This window comes from Phodopus roborovskii, unplaced genomic scaffold, assembly GCF_943737965.1.
Source record: "Phodopus roborovskii unplaced genomic scaffold, PHOROB, whole genome shotgun sequence".
NCBI classification, from domain to species: domain Eukaryota; kingdom Metazoa; phylum Chordata; class Mammalia; order Rodentia; family Cricetidae; genus Phodopus; species Phodopus roborovskii.
In genome coordinates this window covers 2,370,588-2,391,894 of record NW_026126446.1, presented here as the reverse complement: position 1 = coordinate 2,391,894, position 21,307 = coordinate 2,370,588, and the positions used below count along the sequence as shown (strand labels likewise).

At 49.8% G+C, this 21,307-nt stretch overlaps 1 protein-coding gene across 7 annotated transcripts in view; it reads right to left on the bottom strand.

The window, feature by feature from the left end:
- Window positions 1–4,713: 4,713 nt before the first annotated feature.
- Window positions 4,714–21,307, bottom strand: part of Col27a1 (collagen type XXVII alpha 1 chain) — a 118,343-nt gene continuing 101,749 nt past the window's right edge. For 2 of the 7 annotated variants that reach the window (XM_051187953.1, XM_051187951.1), the window contains exons 42-61: window positions 20,544–20,600; window positions 20,384–20,437; window positions 19,868–19,921; window positions 19,611–19,664; window positions 18,883–18,936; window positions 18,694–18,801; window positions 18,377–18,484; window positions 17,529–17,636; window positions 15,655–15,708; window positions 15,230–15,292; window positions 14,804–14,857; window positions 14,621–14,656; window positions 14,502–14,519; window positions 14,218–14,253; window positions 13,354–13,380; window positions 11,404–11,469; window positions 10,507–10,678; window positions 9,535–9,644; window positions 7,816–8,034; window positions 4,714–6,452 (exon numbers count right to left, since the gene is read on the bottom strand). In XM_051187953.1, coding sequence (XP_051043910.1) covers window positions 6,306–6,452; window positions 7,816–8,034; window positions 9,535–9,644; window positions 10,507–10,678; window positions 11,404–11,469; window positions 13,354–13,380; window positions 14,218–14,253; window positions 14,502–14,519; window positions 14,621–14,656; window positions 14,804–14,857; window positions 15,230–15,292; window positions 15,655–15,708; window positions 17,529–17,636; window positions 18,377–18,484; window positions 18,694–18,801; window positions 18,883–18,936; window positions 19,611–19,664; window positions 19,868–19,921; window positions 20,384–20,437; window positions 20,544–20,600 — 1,599 coding nt within the window. In that variant the 3' untranslated portion in view covers window positions 4,714–6,305. Of the gene's footprint in view, window positions 6,453–7,815; window positions 8,035–9,534; window positions 9,645–10,506; window positions 10,679–11,403; window positions 11,470–12,489; window positions 12,616–13,353; window positions 13,381–14,217; window positions 14,254–14,501; window positions 14,520–14,620; window positions 14,657–14,803; window positions 14,895–15,229; window positions 15,293–15,654; window positions 15,709–17,528; window positions 17,637–18,376; window positions 18,485–18,693; window positions 18,802–18,882; window positions 18,937–19,610; window positions 19,665–19,867; window positions 19,922–20,383; window positions 20,438–20,543; window positions 20,601–21,307 lie in introns of those variants that run through there. The other 5 variants (XM_051187952.1, XM_051187954.1, XM_051187955.1 and 2 more) reach the window with 5 other exon arrangements.

The window sequence follows — 21,307 nt, the reverse complement described above, 5'->3', positions numbered from 1 at the left end:
TTGCACGCTCAGCCATGGTGGCTCCCACTGGGCCAGGGAGTCATTACTGGGAGCTTGAGACCAACCTGGGGTTATACAGTGAGCTGTTTCGAAACTTAACAACAAAAGTGTTATAGTGTGCTCACAATTTTGTGTTCCTTCTATTTTCTGTGTCCTCCACATGTTTTCATGTTTTGTATAGTCAAAGTCACAGTTTTAATGACACATAACTTGCCATTCACTTACCATATTCTAACTTTATGAGACCCTTTTTAAAATCTGTGGCATTTTGTATTGTATTTTCCCCCTCATGATAAGCATACAGAGCAATATATTGCCTTTTAAAATTACCTTACCCTCCAACAGAAAAAAAGCACAGTCAACTCCAGCATCATGCCCATGAATGACTCTAGTGGATTATTTAAAGTAGCCCCGAGGTTGAGTATTTTAAATGCCCATCACCAGGAACATGGGAAATGGATTGTGACATCCCATGCAAAAAGAGTGTTGTTTAGTAACAGAGAAATGAACTACTGATAGATTTGACGGTACAAATGAAGCTCAACAACATTGTGGCCAGCAGTAGAGCTCAGATTTCCCAGGGGTGTGATTGTATCTGTTTATAGGAGTTCTAGAATAGCCCAATGTAATCTGTAATGATAGCAATGAAGTCAATGGTTGCTTAGGACAAAAAAGGGGCCACAGAAGGCAGGAATAAAAAAGTCATACCTGGCTTTGTTAATCACAGATTACAGTCCATTTCTAAAAGGCACTGTAATTAAAAAAACAAAAAAAAAAAAAAAAAAAAAAAAAAAAACCATGCCTATCTGTGCACTAGGGATAAATAAATATTGATTCTACTGCCAGAGGCCCCATAGACTGCCCAGGCCCCCCAACTGACACCCATGTTCAGGGAGCCTGGTTTGGTCCTACATTCCCCCCGCTGTCTGACTGGGGTCCATGAGCTCCCACTTGCTCAGGTCAGCTGTTTCTGTAGGTTTCCCCAGCATGGTCCTGACCCCTTTGCTCATCACTCCTCCCTCTCTACAACTGGATTCCAGGGATGCTTAGCTGTGAATCTCCACTTAGCCTCTCAGCCTAGATACAAGGGGGCAGGCCTAGGCCCTGCCCTAAATAATGTGACAGATTTTCATGATACCCCATGGGAGGCCTCATCCTCCCTGAGGAGTAGATGGAGGGGTGGGAGTTGGTGGGGGGGGCATGGAAGGACAGGAGGGAGAGTGAACTGGGATTGATATATAAGACTGTTTTTAATTTAAATAAAAAAAAATTTAAAAAGATACCTATTGCTGGCTCAAGAAAATAAGATAGTCCCCATTGTATGGATGAAGTAACAAGCAGCACAGAGAGGTTAAGTGACCCAGAGAAAAGATACACAGGGGCAGAGAACAAGCAAATTTATACCTCAGCTGTGAGGACCCCTCTGCACCTGTAGCAATGGCCATGATGTGGACTGCTGATTCTAACTAAGTAGGACCTGTAGGCCAGGGCTGAGAAAATGCAGCAAAGATTGCTGGGACAACTTCAGGTCTTGTGTGGAGATCTTGGCAACTTTCCTGTGACTGGTCTCTTCGAAATTCAATTTCTTTGTCTGAAAGTGCTTCATGGTATGCACGCATTTCACAAGCCAAGCATATGAGATGAAAGCATAGTAGTACACTTTGTACTGGTGCAGGGGGTGTGGCCAGTGGACAGGCGCTATCTCCCTTGTGAGCGTGAAAGGTGCTTTTCTTGACTTGACCTCGGTGGATCAAAGGGCAGAGGTAAAGTGCTAGCCCTACCAGCATGGGGATTTGAGTTTGATCCCAGAAACCCATACAACAAAGCCTAGACATGGTGGCCCATGCCTGTAATCCTTGCAGTGGGAGGGTAGAGATGGGCAGGTTTCTGGTGTTCAATGGCCAGCCAGGCTAGCTGACTTGATGAGCTCAAGGCCAACTGAGAGACTTTATCTTAAGAAATAGGATTGACTACTACTCTGAGGAAAATCATCTGAGGTTTGCCTCTGGTGCACACGTGCACACACACACACACACACACGTACATACGTGTATGCATGCATGTACACATATATACACACAGGCATGAACATGCACATACACACATGCATGCATGCACATACACATAAACACACACATGCATGCATGCATGTACACACACATACATACACAGGCACCCATATATACCACATACATGCATGCATGAATGTACATATGCACACACATGCACACGCCTGTGCTCAACAGCAATTGACTATGATTTTCCTTTACTACTGTGGACTGATAGCCCTATCTATGACTGGCAGGCAGGAAGAACATACTTCTCATGACAAAATAAGGTCCCCCTAAAGGCCCTGCCCCAGGCAAGATACTTGCAGTGTCTGTCTGTTCTCCTCTTTTCCTCATAGGATACTGGACATTGTGGGGTCAGCTGGTCTTTGTTGACCTTGCAGCACTGTGGAGAGGACAAACACAGCAAGCTGAGCTTTTCCCTGGAAGCCCAGCCTGCAGGGGAAGCCATTCTGATGGCTTCCTGATACCTAGGTTGTGCAATGAGAGATTGAGAAATGTGGGGAGCCTGCCACCTGCTACTTGTAGGAAGAAACTGGCTCCAGGATGTTTGCTGGGGACCCATGAATCAATGAATCAAAGTGGTAAACACACTCCATCTTCCCCTCCAGCCCTTCCTGCTGGCTCTCATGTCTCCCATGCCATGTCTACAAAGCTGCAGAGAGGCTGCTGACATTGTCAGAGTTCCGATCCCCAGGCCTTCCTGTCATGTTGTCCCAGCTCTGCCACCTGCCACCTGCTTAGCTTGGCTCCTGGGCCGTTGTGTCTTGGACCCATTGGCTCTAGTCTCTGTTCTTCTAAGCAAAGCAGTGACTTGTTTCCTGGTGCCTAAGCCCCCCTGCTGCTGCCCTGCCACCACAAAGGGGGTCACTGGCTCTTTCTACTATGTGGATGAGCAAGGCTTGTTTCCCTGGCTGCAGCTGTGAACCCAGAGCCATGCTGATGCCTGAACACTGAGGTCTGTAGTAGTAGGTGTCCATACTGCCCAGCACACAGAAAGTTCTTAAACTGAGGAAACAGTGACTTCAGGCATCTGCCAGCACCTTTTCCAGGTAGGTGTTAAGAATTCACTCATATTACTTTACAATAGCCAGAATGGGACAAAGCCAGTGTCTACCAACTGAAGAATGGATGACTTGCAATCTGTACATATTGTATGCATTCAGCCTCTACAACTGTTCGGGACCATCATCATCCTCACTACCTCAGGTCTCTGAGACAGAAAATTACTGTCTCTTAAGAAGTAAGCAGAACTTTCAGCAGAGCATTCCTAGATACAGCCTTGCAGCTTTACAACCAGTTAAAGAACAGCTCAGGATATTCTTCCTTTTGCAGCTTTACAGCAAGTTAAAGATAGCTCAGGATATTCCTCCTGTTGCAGTTTTACAGCCAGGTAAAGATTAGTTCAGGGCATTCCTTCTACTGACCCTTTCATCCCGCCCACTTGCAAACCCCCACTCACATCCTGCCCAGGTACTATATAAGCCTCCCCTGAGAAAATAAAATTTGGCAGCTTGATCAGAATATGGACTTTCTATCATTCTTCTTATCCCTTGTCCTTCCCCTAGGTGTTTCCCAGTTCGTTGTTGACTGCCCTGCGGGTCAAGGCATATAACAGCCATATTGAATTGCATGCACCACAACTGCTTTTGTGTAACCCTCCTCTATTATCCCTTGCTTAGTTTCTCAGAAAACTATAAGTAGGTAAAGCATTAGCATGGTATGTGGAGTTTTTGTGTATGTGTATATATGTGGGTATCACGTTCATGGATGGATGTATGCCTGTGTGCATGCATGTGTACACATGCATGAGTATACATGCATGTAGAGGGCAGTGATCAACCCCATGTGTCATTCCTCAGGAACTGTCCAGCTTACATCTTTGAGGCAGGGTCTCACACGGAACTGGAGCTCATTGATTTTGGCTAGGCTGGCTGACCAGTTGGCCCCAGGGATCCTCCTGTCTTCGCTAGGATTACAAGTGTGTACCACCATACCTGGCTTTTTATCTGGGTCTGAGCATTGAACTCTGGTCCTCACACTTGCACAGCAAACACTTTACCAAAAGGGTCATCTTCCCAGCCCCAGTATATGGAGCTTTAAAATTAGGCCCTTCTACCAGGACCTTTCTATCCTTCCTTCTGACCCAAATTACACTGATGCACTTGGTGTTGCTATGTCCAGGATCACCTTTCTGCAGTAGATCCCCCTTAAATTGTGCCCTGTACAGTCCTATTCAGCCCACTCCTCTCTTGGCTTTCATGGCACCTATGGCCATCACTTACATTCTGGGGTGGGTTGACCCAGAACAATAAGATGTAACAGTCTTGCCATCAAAATGAATGAAGAAACAATGTGGGATTCAACACCCACATGAAAAGCCCTGGGTCCCAACCCTGAGTATAGAGAACAGCTCGGAGGCTGGAAGGAGCAGGACAACTCCAGGCTTAGGGGTTTGGATAGAGAATGGCTATTCCTACACTTGGGCATACCACTCTTCCTCCAGAACCTTGACAGACAGCACCCACTTAGTCCTATGACACAGGGTTGGTTACTGCTTCAGCAGGACACCTCCTGTATCTTTCCACCTCACTGAAGAACCTCCCCTTGAGTGAAGAAGCATCAGACCACAGTCTTGCCAATACATTGCTCAGTTTTAAATATTTATTTAAAGTCCAGAAGGGAACTTGAGAAACAACCCACTAGGAGTTTGAACACACTGACATTTAGACAGAAACAGAAGGACGACAGTGAATACGCATCAAGTGACTAGGGGGACACACAGAAGGGGACGCAGGAAACGACGCTCAGGTGAGGATCAAACAACAAAAATGCACATCCAGCCTGAGGTGGGGTGGGAGGGGGTACACAGGCGGTATCTGGGGGAGGGCGGGTGGGAGTGAGGTATTAAATAAGGAAAAGCAAATCCAATTCCCCACAAGACACAACTTTAGAAACACACAAATAGAGACTTTCACATCAACCTTCCTCCTATAAAAATAATCCCATAGGTAAAAATAACTTCAAAATCCAATTGGGGTCCTGACTTATTTAGGTTGCCTGGAACATTGCTGTTGTGGAGACCGATGAGGTACCTTCCTTCTCCACCCAAATTGGCACTTAGGGGAAAGGACCGTGGGTTTCTACATAGCTGTGCAAGCTGAGAAAGCAAGAAGGTCGGCTGCACTTAGAAGGGTGGGTTCCTGGGAGAGAAGACCTCGGGTCTTCAGAGATGGCGCCTTATTTACAGTCCACCTTCAAGATGAGCCCCAGTGGAGGATGTCAAATCCAAGGAGTCCTCTCACAGGCCAGGTCTTCCAGGAGCAAGGAGGCCACACCAGAGTGCCTCCTCAGGGGACAGAAGCAGAATGCTCCATGCTTCTGGTTTCCGGAAGGATTTTGTTGTTGTTGTGTTTTTGTTTTGTTTTGTTTTTCTTTTTTCCTTTTTTTATTTTCTTTTTCCTTTATTTCCTCCTCAGCAGATTACAGGGGTAATATTAGTCGCATTGTTAAATCCCCATTTAGAGGAGAGAGAGACTGTGGACAAAGTCCCACTCAAAAATTTTCTTCAAAGCCTGTGGCAACAAAAATAGTAGCACCTTCAGAATCTTAAATAAGTTTTTTTTTTCTTCTTAAAAAAAAAAATCACATACCTTACAAGAGACAATAGTGAGCACCAGCAATTTCACAGTGGGAGGTAGCACACAGCACCCCAGCCTGGGGGTCAGCCTCTCCACACCTCCAGCTCCCAGGTGAAAAAAATAGTAACACACCTTCTCTTTGTTTAAATAATATATATATAGATAGATTTCTTTCTTTCCTTTTTCTCCTCTTTTTTTTTTCATGTCTCCTAATATTGCACATCAAAAGCTTCCCAATAGGGACCAGCTGACAACATGCCGCCTTCCCTTGAGGTGGCATCCATGGGGAAGGGGCTCTTTGGGCAGGGAGTTGGGGAAGGAGGGGCTGTCTACAGAGCTGGGCAACAGACCGTGGCTGGAGTGGACTGCAAGCCCTGCTTGCTCTGACTGGCTCTTTGGTTGGTCCTTGGGGCTAAGCTGGGATCGGTGGTTCTCCAGGACAGCCTGCTACCCTCCCTCAACTCCTGTTGAGCAGACAGCAGCTGGGACCTGCACCAGGGTCCTAAGGCAGGGTCCTGCATCTTCTGGGACTAGCTGCCTCCAGCCTCCTCCCTTTCCCACAAGGCTTAGAGGAGCCTGGGGGGGGGGTCAGAGGTCAGAGGAAGCACGCAGGTCCGACTTCCAGGCGATACTGCTTCCCTGATGAGGCAGGTGGGAGGTTGTCCACACTGACAATGGGCAGCTGTTGTGGGTCCTGGGTTCGGAAGGTGAACAGTGTCTGGTGCCAGCGACCATCGTGGACCTGTAGGTGGGCAGGAAGATGACAGTGAATGTGTGATCCTTGGCATTTACAAATGTATGTCTCACCATCTTTTGTTTTTGAAGAAACAATGACCCGTATGTGGGATATCTGGGCACATATCTGGCTTGGTTGCTTCCATTTTTTAGAAAATTATTTTTGAATAAAAAATTTAAAAAAATTTTTAATCATATATTGTGGTGTGTCTTGAGTGTGGATTTGTGTGTGGGTGTAGGTGCCTTTGAAGACCAGAAGATGGCACCAGATCCCATGGCGTTCAAGTGATGGTGAGCTGTCCAACATGGGCGCTGAGAACTGAAATTAAGTTGTGTAAGAGAGTAGACCAGCAAATGCTCTTAGCTGCCCAGTCAACTCCTCAACGTCTACCTGTCTATCATGTATGTATGTATGCATACATGCATGTATTTATCTATGTATCTATGTATCTATCTATCTATCTATCTATCTTTCTTTGAGATAGGGTTTCATATAGCCCAGCCTTGCCTTAAACTCCTATTCCTCCTGCCTCTACCTCATCCTCCCTCCCCCAAATCAAGTACTGGAACCATAAGTGTGAACCATCCCACTGACCCCAATTTTTTAATGGTTTCCCCCCCCCCTCTTATTCTTATTAAGTAATATTGTATGGGAGTCGCTGTGTTTTAACTTTCAGGCACATTCCTAGCTATTTCCCATTAACAGATTCAACAGTACAATCTCCAGATCCAAGGACAGCTGGTATTCTTGAATACACACTGGCTCTCTATTTACACAGAGCTGTTCTCCATCTTTTCTCTCAGTAGTTTCACATGGGAAGCCACATCCTTAATGACACTGTGGATTACTAGTTTACTTTATAAAAGTAGTTTTACATTCGGGTGACTTTCTGTCTCCCTCAACCCTTGAAGAATATCCTGTTTAAGACATTTGACAGTGGCCAAAACTACTAAAAGAAAGAAAGCAGCCTGGCTGGTGGAGTGAAGAGTACACACTCTTTCAAAGAGGCCTTTACAAAACAACAAATGTTCCTATTAGCCTGAAGAAAATTCACCTGCATAGACTCCCCCTTAGAAGGTTCCCAGAGAGGTTAGCCTAGGGAGTGCATGGCCCTGGGTTCACCCCCAGCAACACTCATGCACACACACACACACACACACACACACACACACACACAGAGAGAGAGAGAGAGAGAGAGAGAGAGAGAGAAGTGAATAAAGTCAATTTGACTAAATAATTCTAATGAGATTACATGATGATAACAAATTGTACACAATGTAATATAAAATGTTAAGACATACTCATAGAACTGAGCAAATTTCTTTTAGCATCCCCACATCAAGGGGCAACGAGGGATTCCAACAGTTACCTTGCAGCCATCCACAGACACCTCTGGCCTGAACTGACCCCCAGCTTCGAAGACCTGTCCATTCCAGGCACGGAAGCGCACGGCTTGCCTGGCAGATGGGCGCCCTGGGCCCTCATGCCACACTGTCAAGTTCAGGCAATGGATTGTGATGTGCTGTGTTCCCTCAGAGCTGAGCAGGTGCAAGAAATTCATCTGGACCCGGCTCACAGCAAACTCCACCTGTGTGGGAGATGCAGGTGGGTAGCGGAGCACCGAAGCCCTCAGACTCCTCACCTTTCTGGGGGGTACGAGGGTTAGCCCTTTCCCAGCCAGTTTTCCTGTGTCATCTACCCACTCAAAAGACAGGGAAACTGAGTTCTGTGTAAGCTAGTCCTGTAGCCTAGTGGCTGTTCAAGCCCAGAACCAGAGGTCCAAGGATCTTGCTGTGGTCTGGTTTCTCTGCCCTCCCAGGTGGGTGGGCTAAGGGTTCAGCTGGGTCCAGAGGCTGGCAAGGATTTTGCCCAAGCTGAGTGTGGAGGAAATATAAGGGGCCTTACAGAATTTAGCCTCTAAAGGACTCAAGAGTTATCAGAGATGTGGTGTGGGATTACGGGGAGGTGGGACTTAGTAGACGATAGTTCATTGATGGTGTGCCCTTCAAGATCCAGCTCTTTCCTGTCTTTTTTTTTTTTTTCCTTCCTGACTTCCAGGGAGTAAGTATCTCTCCTCTACTATAGTTCATACCACAGCCCCCAAGGCAAAAGAGCCAACCAATCAGTAGCAGACAAAGAACGCCTTTTTTTCCAGTTGTGTCTCTGCAATTTTGTCACAGCAGCACAGAGCTAATTAGTCTGTCATTGTTCCTGATGGAGATGGCAATGATACTTGGAAGCTTTGTGGCCAATTCAGACTTGCAGCTCTGACTGACAGGCTTGCAATATGGTCCACAACCCTCCAAGTCACCAAGAAGGGAGCTTGCTGGACCGTGAGCTCCAGCTGCAGCGATAACAACAAATCTGTGCTCTCCGCACCTGGCTCAGGGTCTGCCTAGGTCAAGAAGCCAGCAGACTTGTTGACCAGCTGGCTGTGTGGGACCAGCACCATCTCAGCCATGGGGAGATGCCTCAAGGAGTCTACGGATACAAAAGCCTGGGGCTCCCTACCTCCTCTGCAGCCACAGCAGTTTCTCCATGTGGCTAATTTCTACCCCACTCCTACCCCACCCCCACCCCACCCCTACCCCACATGGACAGCCTTGTAGAAACAGACACACAAGCCACGGAAGGGCATCCTGGACAGGAATGGCCACACCCCTAAGCTGCCACCTGCCTGCTTTATTGTTGAGTCATTTTGTCGCACCCCAAAATGCTTAGCCCAGGGACAGATGTGGTGTGTAGGCACTGGAAAGGAGTTAAAGAGCACCCATGCAAGAGTGACACGTGTCCCCAACAAACAGTCCTCTAAATTAGTGCCAACAATTCATGATTCTCCCAGACTACAGACTATTCCAAGAGAAGATGGGATCTTCAGCACTGAGACCCCACAGTGTGTGAGAACACAGGAGTGTGAAAGGGTTTGTTAATCACACCTAAGTCCTGAAAGCATCTCCAGCTTCTAAGTGAGGAAGCTAAGTTTCCAGAGGGGATGGCTTTCCCACAGCCTTCCGGGAAGACAAGCATGGCTCAGGGCAGGGACTGGCAGGGTGGGCAGAGCCTAGTGGTAGTGGAGAGCAGATGGTACCTTGGAGGCTGTGATGGGCTTCAGACACGTCTGCCCACCATGTGTAAAGTTACAGGAGACTTCAATGGTGTCAGAGGAGCAGCCGAGGTTGGGGTCCACCCAGTAGGTACCTGCAGCATAGCAGGACAAGGACATGTGGGTCAGGAAGGAGACTGAAGGGGTTGCTGGAGGACTCGTACCTGTGACTCAAGGGGCTGAAATGGGGTGGGCAGGCAGACACAATATATCTCAAGGCATAGGCAGGGAAAGATGCCTTCTGGGTAGAGCTGGCAAGCGGAAGTCCCATGCACTGGCAACACACCCCATGTTCCTGCTGGAATGTGTCTATAGAGTAGACAACTAGGCTCTCAGCTCCTCTAGGTTCTTCAAGGCTCAAGCTTCCTCCCAGACATGCCCAGGGAGCTGGGGCTCTGGCCTACATCTGGCTTCCCTTCATCGTGCACTTCTGCCTGTGTCTGGCTTCCCTTGCTATGTTTCCTGGCCGCCAGGAGCTCAGCAGCAGAGGAAGGGGGTGCCCCAACGTCTTCTTCTAGCCCTGCAAAGCAGGGGGAGACCACGTGGCACCATGGCGTGCCCGACTCACAGATGAACAGTCCGTCAGATGAGGTTAGACGGTGGGGATGCCTGCTCAAGCAGGAAGCCCCTGGGGTTCTCCTAGCCCTTGGAGGGTTTTTTGTTTTCTTCAAAGTCCTTATCCTTGTACTCAGAATGGTTTCAGCTTGTGACATTATGGCTAATTACAACCCATTTTCTCTACAATACCCTCAAAGCCTGAATCACAGGTCTGGCTCTGGGAAGCCCAGAAGCTGTTTGCTGAGTGAATACATGATGCTGTGTAGTCTACCTCTGCAAGGAAAGAAACTTGGCTGAGATATGCCAAGGACCCAACACTCTGTGGACCCGAGCTCCTTCTGAACTTGTGCCACCCAACACAGGAAAGAAGCCCCTCCTCAGTCCCCCAGATACTCTTACCATCCGCCATCCTCTGCTCACAGTCCATGAGGTCCCGGCAGACCCGGGCCGGATTCTCCTTGGTGCCCAAGGGCGTCTTAATACTCTGGATGAGGTTGCTGAGGTAGTGTAAGGTTTTGAAGATCTCTCCTCCCTGGTCCAGCACCAGCTGGTCCGGATAGCTGTACCCCTGCTGTGGAGAAGCAGGGCCATTGTCCATTATGTCTTGGCCTTGCCTAAGGTCCCAAACACTTTGCTTCATAGGTCTTACTGTCTGGGGGAATCCAGTGACCTTCCCAGTCCTTGGCTAGCTTAGACTAGCTACACAGATAAGGAGAGGGATGGTCAGGGACATAACATAGCAGGGAGGAGAGCTGCTTCCTTGCCCTTGGCCCATGAGCCCCAGCAGTGTTGGTAGGAGGTCTGAGCTAGAGGAATGAGCTCCCCACCGTAAGAAGAAAGCAAGGCTGTAAAATGGGCTCTGACACTGGCTGGAACACCCGAGACTCATCTCAGCCTGGAACCGTAGAGCAAGGCTGACCACAGGCTGGGTCTCAGCAGCATTCTGGGTCTCCCTTGCTTCAGTGTGATCCCTGGGTGGCCCTGGGAACTAGAAACCTGCTGTGGGCTATGGTCCAGGAAAGCATCCCTCTCTCACTCAGGCCAGACACACACTAGACTTAAGAGGCTTCCTAGGAACGCAAGGGCACAGTGTCTGTGGCTGGCCTGGTTCTGGCGGCCTGGGCCATGGCACCACTTTGCATTGTGGTTTCGATCTGAGCCCTAGTGGTGATCTCCATCTGGGACTGTGCAGCATCACTACGACAAAGGCTCTGACACTCTTGGTGTCAGCCATGGGGACAACATTGACCTGTATGACCCCTCTCTTTCACCCAGGACTGGAGGTCCAGGTAGTACCTCTGGTCTGACTGCTCTGTGAGCATCCATCCATGTCTGGAAAGCTGCCCCAAGGTCATCTTGCTGCTGTGCAAGGAAAATAAAAAGTGTGAGTCCTTTCCCTTTCCCAGGGCAAGACAGATTCTGAAAGTAGGAGCCAGGCGCACAAGCACCTACTACCACTCCCCGCCACATCCTACCTCACCCCACTCCACCCCTACCCCGCCCCCACCTCACTCCCAATTCACCCCACTCCCACTCTACCCCACCCCACCCTACCTCCTACCATCCCCCACACCCCATCCCACCCCACCCTGCCCCGCCCCTACTCCATCTCTACCCCACCCCACTCCATCCCACCCCATCCCCACTCTACAGGATCTTGACCAAGTCACAAATCCTCTGCTGAGCCCCTCCTTCCTTTGCAGAGAGTCAGTGCTAAACATGCCACTCCCTCCCACTAAGTCCTTCAATATCTTCCCAGAACCCTCTCAGTATTAAGTTCAAACTCCTCAGCATGTGTGGGGCATCCCAGTACTTGGAGGCAGAGGCAGGTGGATCTCTGTGAGTTTGAGTCCAGCCTGGTCTACAGAGCTAGTTCCAGGACAGGCTCCAAAGCAATACAGAGAAACCCTGTCTAGAACTCCCCCCCCAAAAAAACCCTGTGGGTGCTGTGATATTCATTCTCATCTCCTTCCACACATGCTCTAGAAAGAACCAGGTACACACAGTTCTTCTTGTCCCTAAAAGCCTTGCTCTGCCTAATCCCAGGACATCTTCCCATTGCCTGAGGAAATCTTCCCGTCTCCAACACAGTGTCTGTTTTTCTCAACCAGGAGGTGCTAATGCTCTGCAGAGGACACTGAGCCCTACCAGATGGTGTGTTTTTAATTGCTATGACTAGGGAGGGGATACTTCTACATCTCAAGGTTGGAAGCAAGAAATGCTGTGAACCCAGCTCAGACATGTTACCCAGTAAGCTGGGCAACTGTCAGCAGTACTCAGCTGCTTCTGTGATGCTTCTGTCTCCAGGCTGCTGAGACCCACCCTCCACATCTTCACAGACCCCATGGTTCTAATTACGTCACTCTGGAGTATGCCTGTCCTCAGCCTTCGTACCCAGAGGGGTTGAGCACAGTTGTAGGCTTACCAAGAATTGGCAAGGGGCCTGGGGTTGGGTTGTTGGGGGTTCCTGGGCCTTCACTTTCCCACTGAGGGGCCAGCCTTGGTTCCCTGGTTTGGAAAATGGACCCCCAGATAAAACATTTTCCCTGAACTACTAAAACCACTTCTAATAGTGTCTGACATATGACGAGCAGCATATTTTGGCTAAGGGTTATATAGAGGTCTCTCTCCTTTTCCATATTCAGGAAGGAAAAGGGTTTAGTCTAGCTCTTCTTCCCCTGTCTGTCTGTCTTTCTGATGAAGAGACGGTAAAGACAGGCACGTGGTTTGTATGTATGAACAGCATAAAGGGAGGGACCGGTAGAAGCTGGGATGGGAATAACAGGGACTTTTTTGAGCATTTGGTAGCATTAGGGATCCTTTTCCACGCCATGTCCTGAGGATGGTGTCAGGATCTGATTTAGTGCTCACTGGTGTAGGGACAACATGGGACTAATTGGGCTCCACACTGGGAGAGCTGAGCTCTCCTGTGCCCACTGGAGAGCAAAAGGGTCCAAATGCACCCATATACCTGCCCCTCTGAACCCTCCAGTCTAAGGAGGAGAGGGCCTAGCATCAACCCACATGTGTGAGGGACAGAGGCAGACCCTGGCACTGTCTCTAGAGTAGCCCCCTCACTCACAGTTGGGAACATGGATGGGCCTCTTGCCCAGGACTCCAGTGCAAAGGACAGGACAAGGACATCCTAGAGGCCCAGCCACTGTGGCCAGAGAAGGCTCAGCTTCTTCCCCCTGCCCACCCTACAGCCTCATCCTAGGAGGTCAAAGAGAATGGTGTGCAACTTACAAACTGGACAGGATGCCAAGGAGGACCCTAGAAAAGAAGGCGGAGACAAGCTCAGGTCACTACCTAGCGGGAGAAGGCTTGCTGGGCCACAAGCCTGAGGGCAGGTTCAGTAGTGACTCCCTGAGTTGGAACACTTCCTCTTAGAGGGTGAAGGCTATTGCAACTCAGGAAGAGTCATCAGACCCCTCCCCAGGGTTAGACTCCCCCACCAGCCAAGCTGTTTGAAAGCTGGGAGTAGAGGGGCTCCAGCAACAAAGCTTTCAGAAGTCATCACCCATGTCAGTGACACAGTGACACAGCTTCCTTTGAGCAGCTGATGTCTCCCTAAGTCTCCAATAAGCACACTGGCACATTAAGCTAGACCTGGGTGGACGCATTCCTCTGCCCTGTCCATGCCCTATCTAAGGTGGGAAGATGTTAGTTCACATCTCCCCAGGAAAAGTCCCAACAGGTCCCACGGGGCCTGCTCTGTGCTCTCTACAAGTCTGTAGGCTAGGCCACAGAAAACACACAAGGCCCACACAACTTTGGGTCAGGGAATACTCTGTCATCAAAGCTTTGGTCTAGGGGCTAGAGAGATGGCTCAGGAGTTGAGAGCACTTGCTGATCTTACAGAGGACCTGGATTTGGTTCCCAGCACTCATGGCCATCTATAATTCCAGTTCTAGGAGATCTAAGCCCCTCTTCTGACCTCCAAAGGCACCAGGCAGGCTTACAGTACACTTACATGTATGCAAACTAAACATTCACACACATAAAAAAAATAATAAATCTTTAAAAACAAACAAAAGCAACCCTGGTCTCACTGAGAGGAACCTGTTTCCCACCCTAGGAATCTAAAATGCCCAGGATGCAGCTACCTACCGGTGGACCAGGCCGCCCCCTCGGACCAGGAGGACCCTGTGGAAGAAAGGAGACAAGTCACCGCTGGAGAGTCCCTTACCCAGGCTGTCCTTTGTCCTACCCAGGCCCAGAGATGTTAATCCCCTGGGACAGAAGGATAAAAAGGGGAAGGATATGATCCAGGGGGAGGAGGGGAAGAGAGGGAAGGAGGGAGGGAGAGCACTTAATAATGCCACTATGGAAAGGAGATCCTCAGAGTCCCCATCCCTGTCACCAGTTCCGAGTCTCACACCCAGCCTACTCACCTTTGGGCCTTGCAGTCCCTGGAGACAGAATTGAGGGGAGAGACAGTTAGCAGATGTGGGCTGAGCAGTGTTTCACCTCCCATTGCCCCACAGTACCGCCTTCCAGGCTGTCCACTCACCCAGTCCCCTCGGCTGCCTCTGTCACCCTTGGGACCCTGCAACAAACAAACCGTATTAGAGTTAGGGCTCAGAAGGGAGTCCTATTTCCCATATGGGGAAACTGAGGCTCAGACTAGCTTCTGAGTCATGAAATACTTGAACCTCCAATGCAGGAGACCCTGCAGCCTCCCCCACACACATACCGGGAGTCCAGAAGGTCCTAGCATTCCTGGGGGCCCAATGATACCTTCCTTTCCCTAAAGGAGAGAGAGGCTATGAGTCCTCGATCTGGGCCTGGGGAACAGAGTGACAGGGGAGGGTGGCAGCTGAGTGTCCCATGGGCATGAAAAGGAAACCCCTTCAAGCAGGGCTAGGCCATGCGTCTCCTGAGCATTCCTGCATGCTGGGGTGGGCCACAAGAGTAGGGAAGGAAAGGACTGGGGCCGTAGCAGGGGCTGTTTAGTCTGCTAGCAGGGACATCATTAGCAAAAGCATGAAGCTGGCAACAACTGCATGGAGAGGAGGCTCTAACAGCAAAGGAGCAGAAAAAATATGTGTGTTCAACCAGCTGACGGCCAGCCTTGGGCCTGGGTGTTTACCAGGAGGAGACAGGGAGGAAGGAGACCTACCATCAAGCCAGGAGGCCCGCGAGGGCCTTGGATGCCTTTGAAGCCAATGTCTCCAGGGGGGCCCTGTGAGAGGCAGAAAAGGGCTGAGCCTGGGGCAGCCACTGGGGAGTACCTAGGAGTTTTCTTTCACCTGAGTTCTTTATTTTAGCTGAGAGGCCCTGGGAAGAATAGTAAAGGCCCCTGGTTCTTAGGCACAAGTTGCGTGCCAGCAGGGTGCTCTCTAATTTTTGCAATAGTCTTTGACTATTGTTCTTTTCCTTTCACAGACTGGGAAAGCAAGGCTTGTATCGAGTCATGTGCCCCGGGCTTAGAGCTGCTAGGCTGAGCACACTTCCAGCTGGTTCCTGACCCACACTGTGAAGGCTCGTGGAGTGAATCCACACACAGATGAACATCAGTTGACACAGTGGGCTGCCACTTTTTACCTTGGGTCCAAAGAGGCCAGCTACTCCTGGGAAGCCCATCTCGCCAGAGTCACCCTGTGGAGAGAGCAGGACAAGATGGTGTGAGTGGAGCCAGGACAAGGACGCTGCCCGTCATCTATGCCAGATGCCAGTCAGTGCAGGGGTGGAGCAGACAGGCGCCTATGCCCTCTGCCAGAGGAGCAGGCAGAACCTAGCTCGGAGTCCCACAGTGATGCTCTCTACTCAGGAGCTCCTGCTCCAGGTCCTTATTGGAGAGGACAAACAGACCCACAGATGTTTCCTGCTCACCCGAACAGCTCTACTAAGCACAGTCTAACAGAAACCCTCCACTGACAACTGCTTAGAAAACCATTTAATACAATAAATATTTACTCCTTCCTTTTTTATGAGAATGCCTTTATTTATTTTTCTTGCCTCATTGCACTGGGTCTATGGTATGACATTAGTAAAAGTAGTGATCCGTTTCTGCTCTTTGGAAAAAAGCATCCAGCCAACCATCACTATGCACATTATCTGTAGGATTTGCTTGGATATCATGTATCAAATTGAGGAAGTTCCATATTTAGTTTACTGAGGGTTTTCCCCCTCCCCTATGGAAACAGTAAGTGGTTTTTCTTCTTCAATTTGATGAATTAGTTTAGTATGAATTATGCTGACTTATTTTCAAATGTCACTCCAGCCTTGCCTTCCTGTAGTCAGCCTCGCTTGGCCTTGATGAATTAACCTTTTTTATTCAGTCTTAACTTCCATTTTGATAACACTTGATTGAAAATTTCTCTATGAGATACACTGATCTGTTGTGTTCTTTTCTTAAATGTCTTAGACTGACTTTAAGAGTAATAATGACTTCACTGACTGAGTGTTGTTCTGGCTTCTGGAGGTTTCTATAGAGTTTGTACTCTTGCTTCTTCAAGTGTCCAATAGAACCACGGGGGGGGGGGGCATCTGGGCCCAGAGTTTTCTTGGTGAGAAGCTAGTGTGCACGACAGGCTCACACTCTTTCAGAGACACCAGGCAGGGCAGGATGGCCGCCTCCTTCAAGTGAGCTTTGATAGGTTGGCCTTTGAAGGGATTTGCCCATTTCATCTAGGTTCTTTAGTCTCCTGGCACAAAGTTATTCATAATACTCCCTGGGGCTGCACTTTTGTCCTCTCTGATGTCTTTAGTGATAGACACCATCTATCATTCTGACATTAGTTACATATACATACATATGCAGATATTCTACTGTTTTTGCCTTGAGAAGTTTAACTAGACATATATGAATTTTTTAATCTAAAAAACTGAATTTTCTATTTATGATCTTCATAATTTCCTTTCTACCACTTACATTGTTTCTATTTTTCTTAGAGTCTTAGGATGGGCTCTGATACCAACATTGATTTAAGTGTCTGGGCAGTATCCCACCAATTTCGATGCAGTGTGTTCTTATTTCACGTGATTCAAAATGCTAACCTTTCTGATTTCTTTTTTGACCCATTTAGATGTCTACTTATTTTCCAGTTAGGTAGGCATAGGGAGACAGAAAGAACACTGTCACAGAGTCAGCTTCTACCCATGACCCTGATTCTCATGTTGAAGGGCCCACAGATGTCTTCTTCTAGCCCCATGCATGACACTTCCTTCCTGCACAGGAGGAGGATGCTGTCTAACACTCAGAGAGTGCAGCTCTGACTTTGGCATCAACTACACAGATAGCTTCTAGGCCTGTGTGTACATGTATGAACATGAGTGTTTGTGTGCGTGCATGTGAGTGTATGTGCTTTTTGAGCATGTCTATGTGGGTGTGTGTGTACATGTGCATTTGTGTGTACTCGTGGCTCTAGGCATGTAGCTGTGTGGACATGTATGTGCCCTGGGACTCACTCACTCACCGGCTGGCCTTTGGATCCTGGCTCCCCCTGGTTCCCAGGAAGTCCTGTTCCACCTTCCATCCCTCGCTTTCCATGGGGACCCAGTTGCCCAGGTAACCCACTTTCACCCTTAAAGAAACACATCAAAATCACCTGTCAAGGAGATACATGTCCCAAGGCCAGTGGACGGGGAGTCTAGGAGCAGGAGAGTAGTGATTTCACAGGGGTCTCAGCATGGCAGAGGGTAGAGGGAGGCTCGAGGATGAGGTGGGACAAGTTCACTCCCAGCAGAAGCCTCCCTCAGGACTCTGGCTTTCTCTCTGTTGTCCATCAAATCTCTCTCTTCACTGTGGTGCCCCCCCCCAACATATAGGCTTCTTCTTCTCCAAACTTGTCCCCACCCCTGCCTCTCTGGCCAAATACAGAGAGCCCTAACCTTTCCCCAACTAGACCAAGAACTTAGGGAAGACAAACACCATGTCTAGGTCTTTCATTTACATATTGCCTTTAGGGTGTGGTCGTAAGCTAGGTACAGAAGCAGCTCAAAGACCCTTTCTAAGGAGACTACAGAGAATCCCTGTGGTAAGCAACCTGTTTTCTCATAAAGACCCACCAGAGGGCGCCCATGAACAACTAAACTAATGTGGAAGGTTTATAAGATTCAGTAGGGGGCAGTATTTATAGTCACTTGGACAAACTATCCTTCAAACTTGGGTCCACACGAGGGCAGGGATCCCCCCCCTCCCCCAAGAAAAAGTTCACAACAAGGGTTCCATGTTCACATGGGCCTGAGGACACAGATACTCTAAGAGTCAGTATCATTACAGTCAGGACTAGGGAGGAAAAGATAGATTAATAAAAGAGCTGACCTTGAATCCTGGAGGCCCCTGTGCTCCAGGCAAACCAGCCACACCTGGGTTTCCTCTTCTCCCAGCAGGGCCCATGGGGCCAGGGGCCCCATCATCTCCCTGCTGTCCCTGCAAAGAAAACAGGTGGAGGATGTTTGATGTCTGGGACCCAGTAGAAGGAAGTTACACTTGCCAGAGGATAGGACAATAAGACAATAAGACGATAAGAATCCCAAAGGTTGGAAAGCCATCAACTGATATGCCACCCAGTTTTCTGACTGGCTCTTCAGGCCCATGCCCTGTGTATAGCCTGTGGAAGTCCCTGCTATCCTGCTTACCTGATATCCTGGCCGGCCATCCCTGCCAGGAGTCCCATCAGCTCCAGCCATGCCCTCAGGGCCCTGTCTCCCTACGACACCCCGGGGCCCTGGCAGCCCCTGCAGTCCCTGGAGGGACAGAAGCATCTGGTTAAACCTTTTCAGGAGGACAGAGAAACTGGTGGGGACAGAGCAGCTGTGGCCACTCACCTGAGTTCCCCTCCGGCCTGACGTCCCAGCCTTGCCAGGCTTTCCCTTTGGACCCTGAGAAAGCAGAAACAAAAGCTGGACATTAGCAGGGCCTGGGAGCCCTGGAAGGAGACACTGAAAGGAGGAAAGTAGTTCCTGTGAATGAGTGTGATCTACCAGAGAGCCATGTGCCTGGAAACCCAGGGCTGTGGCCACTCCCAGAGTCACTCAGGGCTACCCCTGCTGCTCTAGGCCCCGACTTCCTTCTCTGGCTCCCTTGCTGCCAAGACCATTCATAGGCACCACATTTATGTTCAGACCTGGAGCCCAGGGCCAGCTGGGCCAGTCAGTCTTGACTATAGATGTCCCTAAGAGTGTGGGCCCAGGGAACATTGTGAGGAAGGTCTTTATCAGACCTAGAGCAGGGAGGAACTACAGGGATCTGGGGTCCACCACAAGGACTCACTCCAGGTGACCATCTTGTCCCACTACTTTTCTACCTCCGTCCTTCATCCCTCAATAGCTGCTCCCTATTCTTGCTCCTTCAGTACAGCCTGGCAGAGATGTGAGCTGAGTTCCTGGCTACACTAACTTCCACCCAGGGGCCAATCCCTCATTCCATGCACATGGCTGCAGAACCTGTAGAGGATGGTACTTCCCAGCCCCACCTTGCTGACTGTGCTGCCCTAGAACAGTCCATGCCCCTGACTCCAGGGCTTGGCCTCCCCACTGACGCCCAGCCCTCTCACCTCTTCGCCTTTTGATCCTTTAGGTCCTGGCTGCCCCCGGGGTCCTGGATGCCCCTGCAAACCAAGGTGAGATGACACAAGGTGGCCCCAGGCCGCTCTCCTGGGGAGGGTGGCCAGTCTCCACCTGAGGAGGATGGGGGCCTTGGGGGTGCAGCCTCCTCATGTCCTCCTATAGGGCAGACCCTTTTAAGCTTTAAAAGGCTCCATTGTCATTTCTGATGCTCCACCCACTTATAGCAAAGAGATACAGGACTTACAGGCTGGCCCTGCTGGCCCGGCTTTCCACGGAGGCCTTGAACTCCCTCTTGACCCTGAAAGCCAAGGAGAGACAGATGAGGCCCCTCCGAAGTAGCCAGAGAACCACTGTCCTCCCTGGCCACATCATTGACCCTCTCGAAGTTCTAGCTTTCTTAGCTGCTAAGTGGGTAGAACAGCAATTGACGAGCTTAAATGGAGGGAGAAGGCTGTTACAAGACACAAATGAACCAGCCCTCTACCCTTCCCTCACCAGAAGAAGTGACTACTCAAGATCATGCTGGAAGGAAATTCAGCCAATCTGCTGTGGATGGCTTATGTCCCCAACCTCACTCTCCTGTGCCTCAGCAGAGGTCAGGCTTTTCCTTCATTGTGTTAACCTGGTCTCATAAAGCATGCTCTCTGCCCCTTATGGCCAGTGGAGGAAATAGGGTGGAGACAGGAGCCTGTGTCCAGTGCAGACTGCCATCCCCTTTCCGCCATCCCTACCCTCCCAAAGGTAGAGTTCTGATGCTTACAGGGTATCCAGGGTCTCCTGGCTCCCCACGGTCTCCTCGATCGCCTACAGGACCCTGAATGATGAAGACAATGGATAAGCATGAGTCCCAGCTTCTGTGGACTCTCAGCAGTGGGTGCCTGGTTACATGGAGAAGTCAGAGGAGTGGAAAGGGAACTTACCCGATCTCCAGGGGGCCCAGGGGGCCCCTCAGCCTTGCCATCCTCGCCCTGCTCCCCCTGTGGACACCACAGAACCAGCATTAGGCAAAGACCACTCTGGGAGTTAGTGAACTGCTGGCTGGAAAGCACCTTCCTCAGGGATGAAGGCCAGCCTCCATAGGCAGGCAGACTAGGAGACCAGCAGTCAAAATGGCCATTGTAGGTAATAGTAGCCACAGTGTCCACATGCCACATGGATGCCTAGGACAGGCTGAAAGAGGAGCAGACTAGAGTGGAGACCTTGGGCCAAGGCAGGCCATCCTGGGCCCTGGTCCAGCTGTGGGATGGCTCTTGTCAGCCACACAGATGGTTGAAATGCAGCTGCACAGATCAGATGGGACCTCAGGGCTCAGACTCCAGCCCCAGAAAACTGGTGTCACCTCTCCTGGGAACCCCTCTGGACTCTAGCCAGGGCACCCAGAACCCTCCACTGCCCACAGAGTTGGAAGGAAGCATGAGGGGCAGGAAGAGGGAAATCGTCAGAACTGAAATTCGGCGCTGGCCAGTCTGAATGTTGGTATCCTACCCTCAGCTGGGGCCCTGTGGCCTTACAGGCAGCAGTTAAAGGCAAGTGAGATCCAGCCAGGCACCTAGAACAAACTGTCCCCACAGACATGGGCTTCATCCTGCACGTGATCTTGATCCAACTATGAATGGGGTCAGGGGACCAGAAGTCCTCACTGGGCACCAGGGCTTACCAGATAGTCTTTAGTTAGGCATGCATA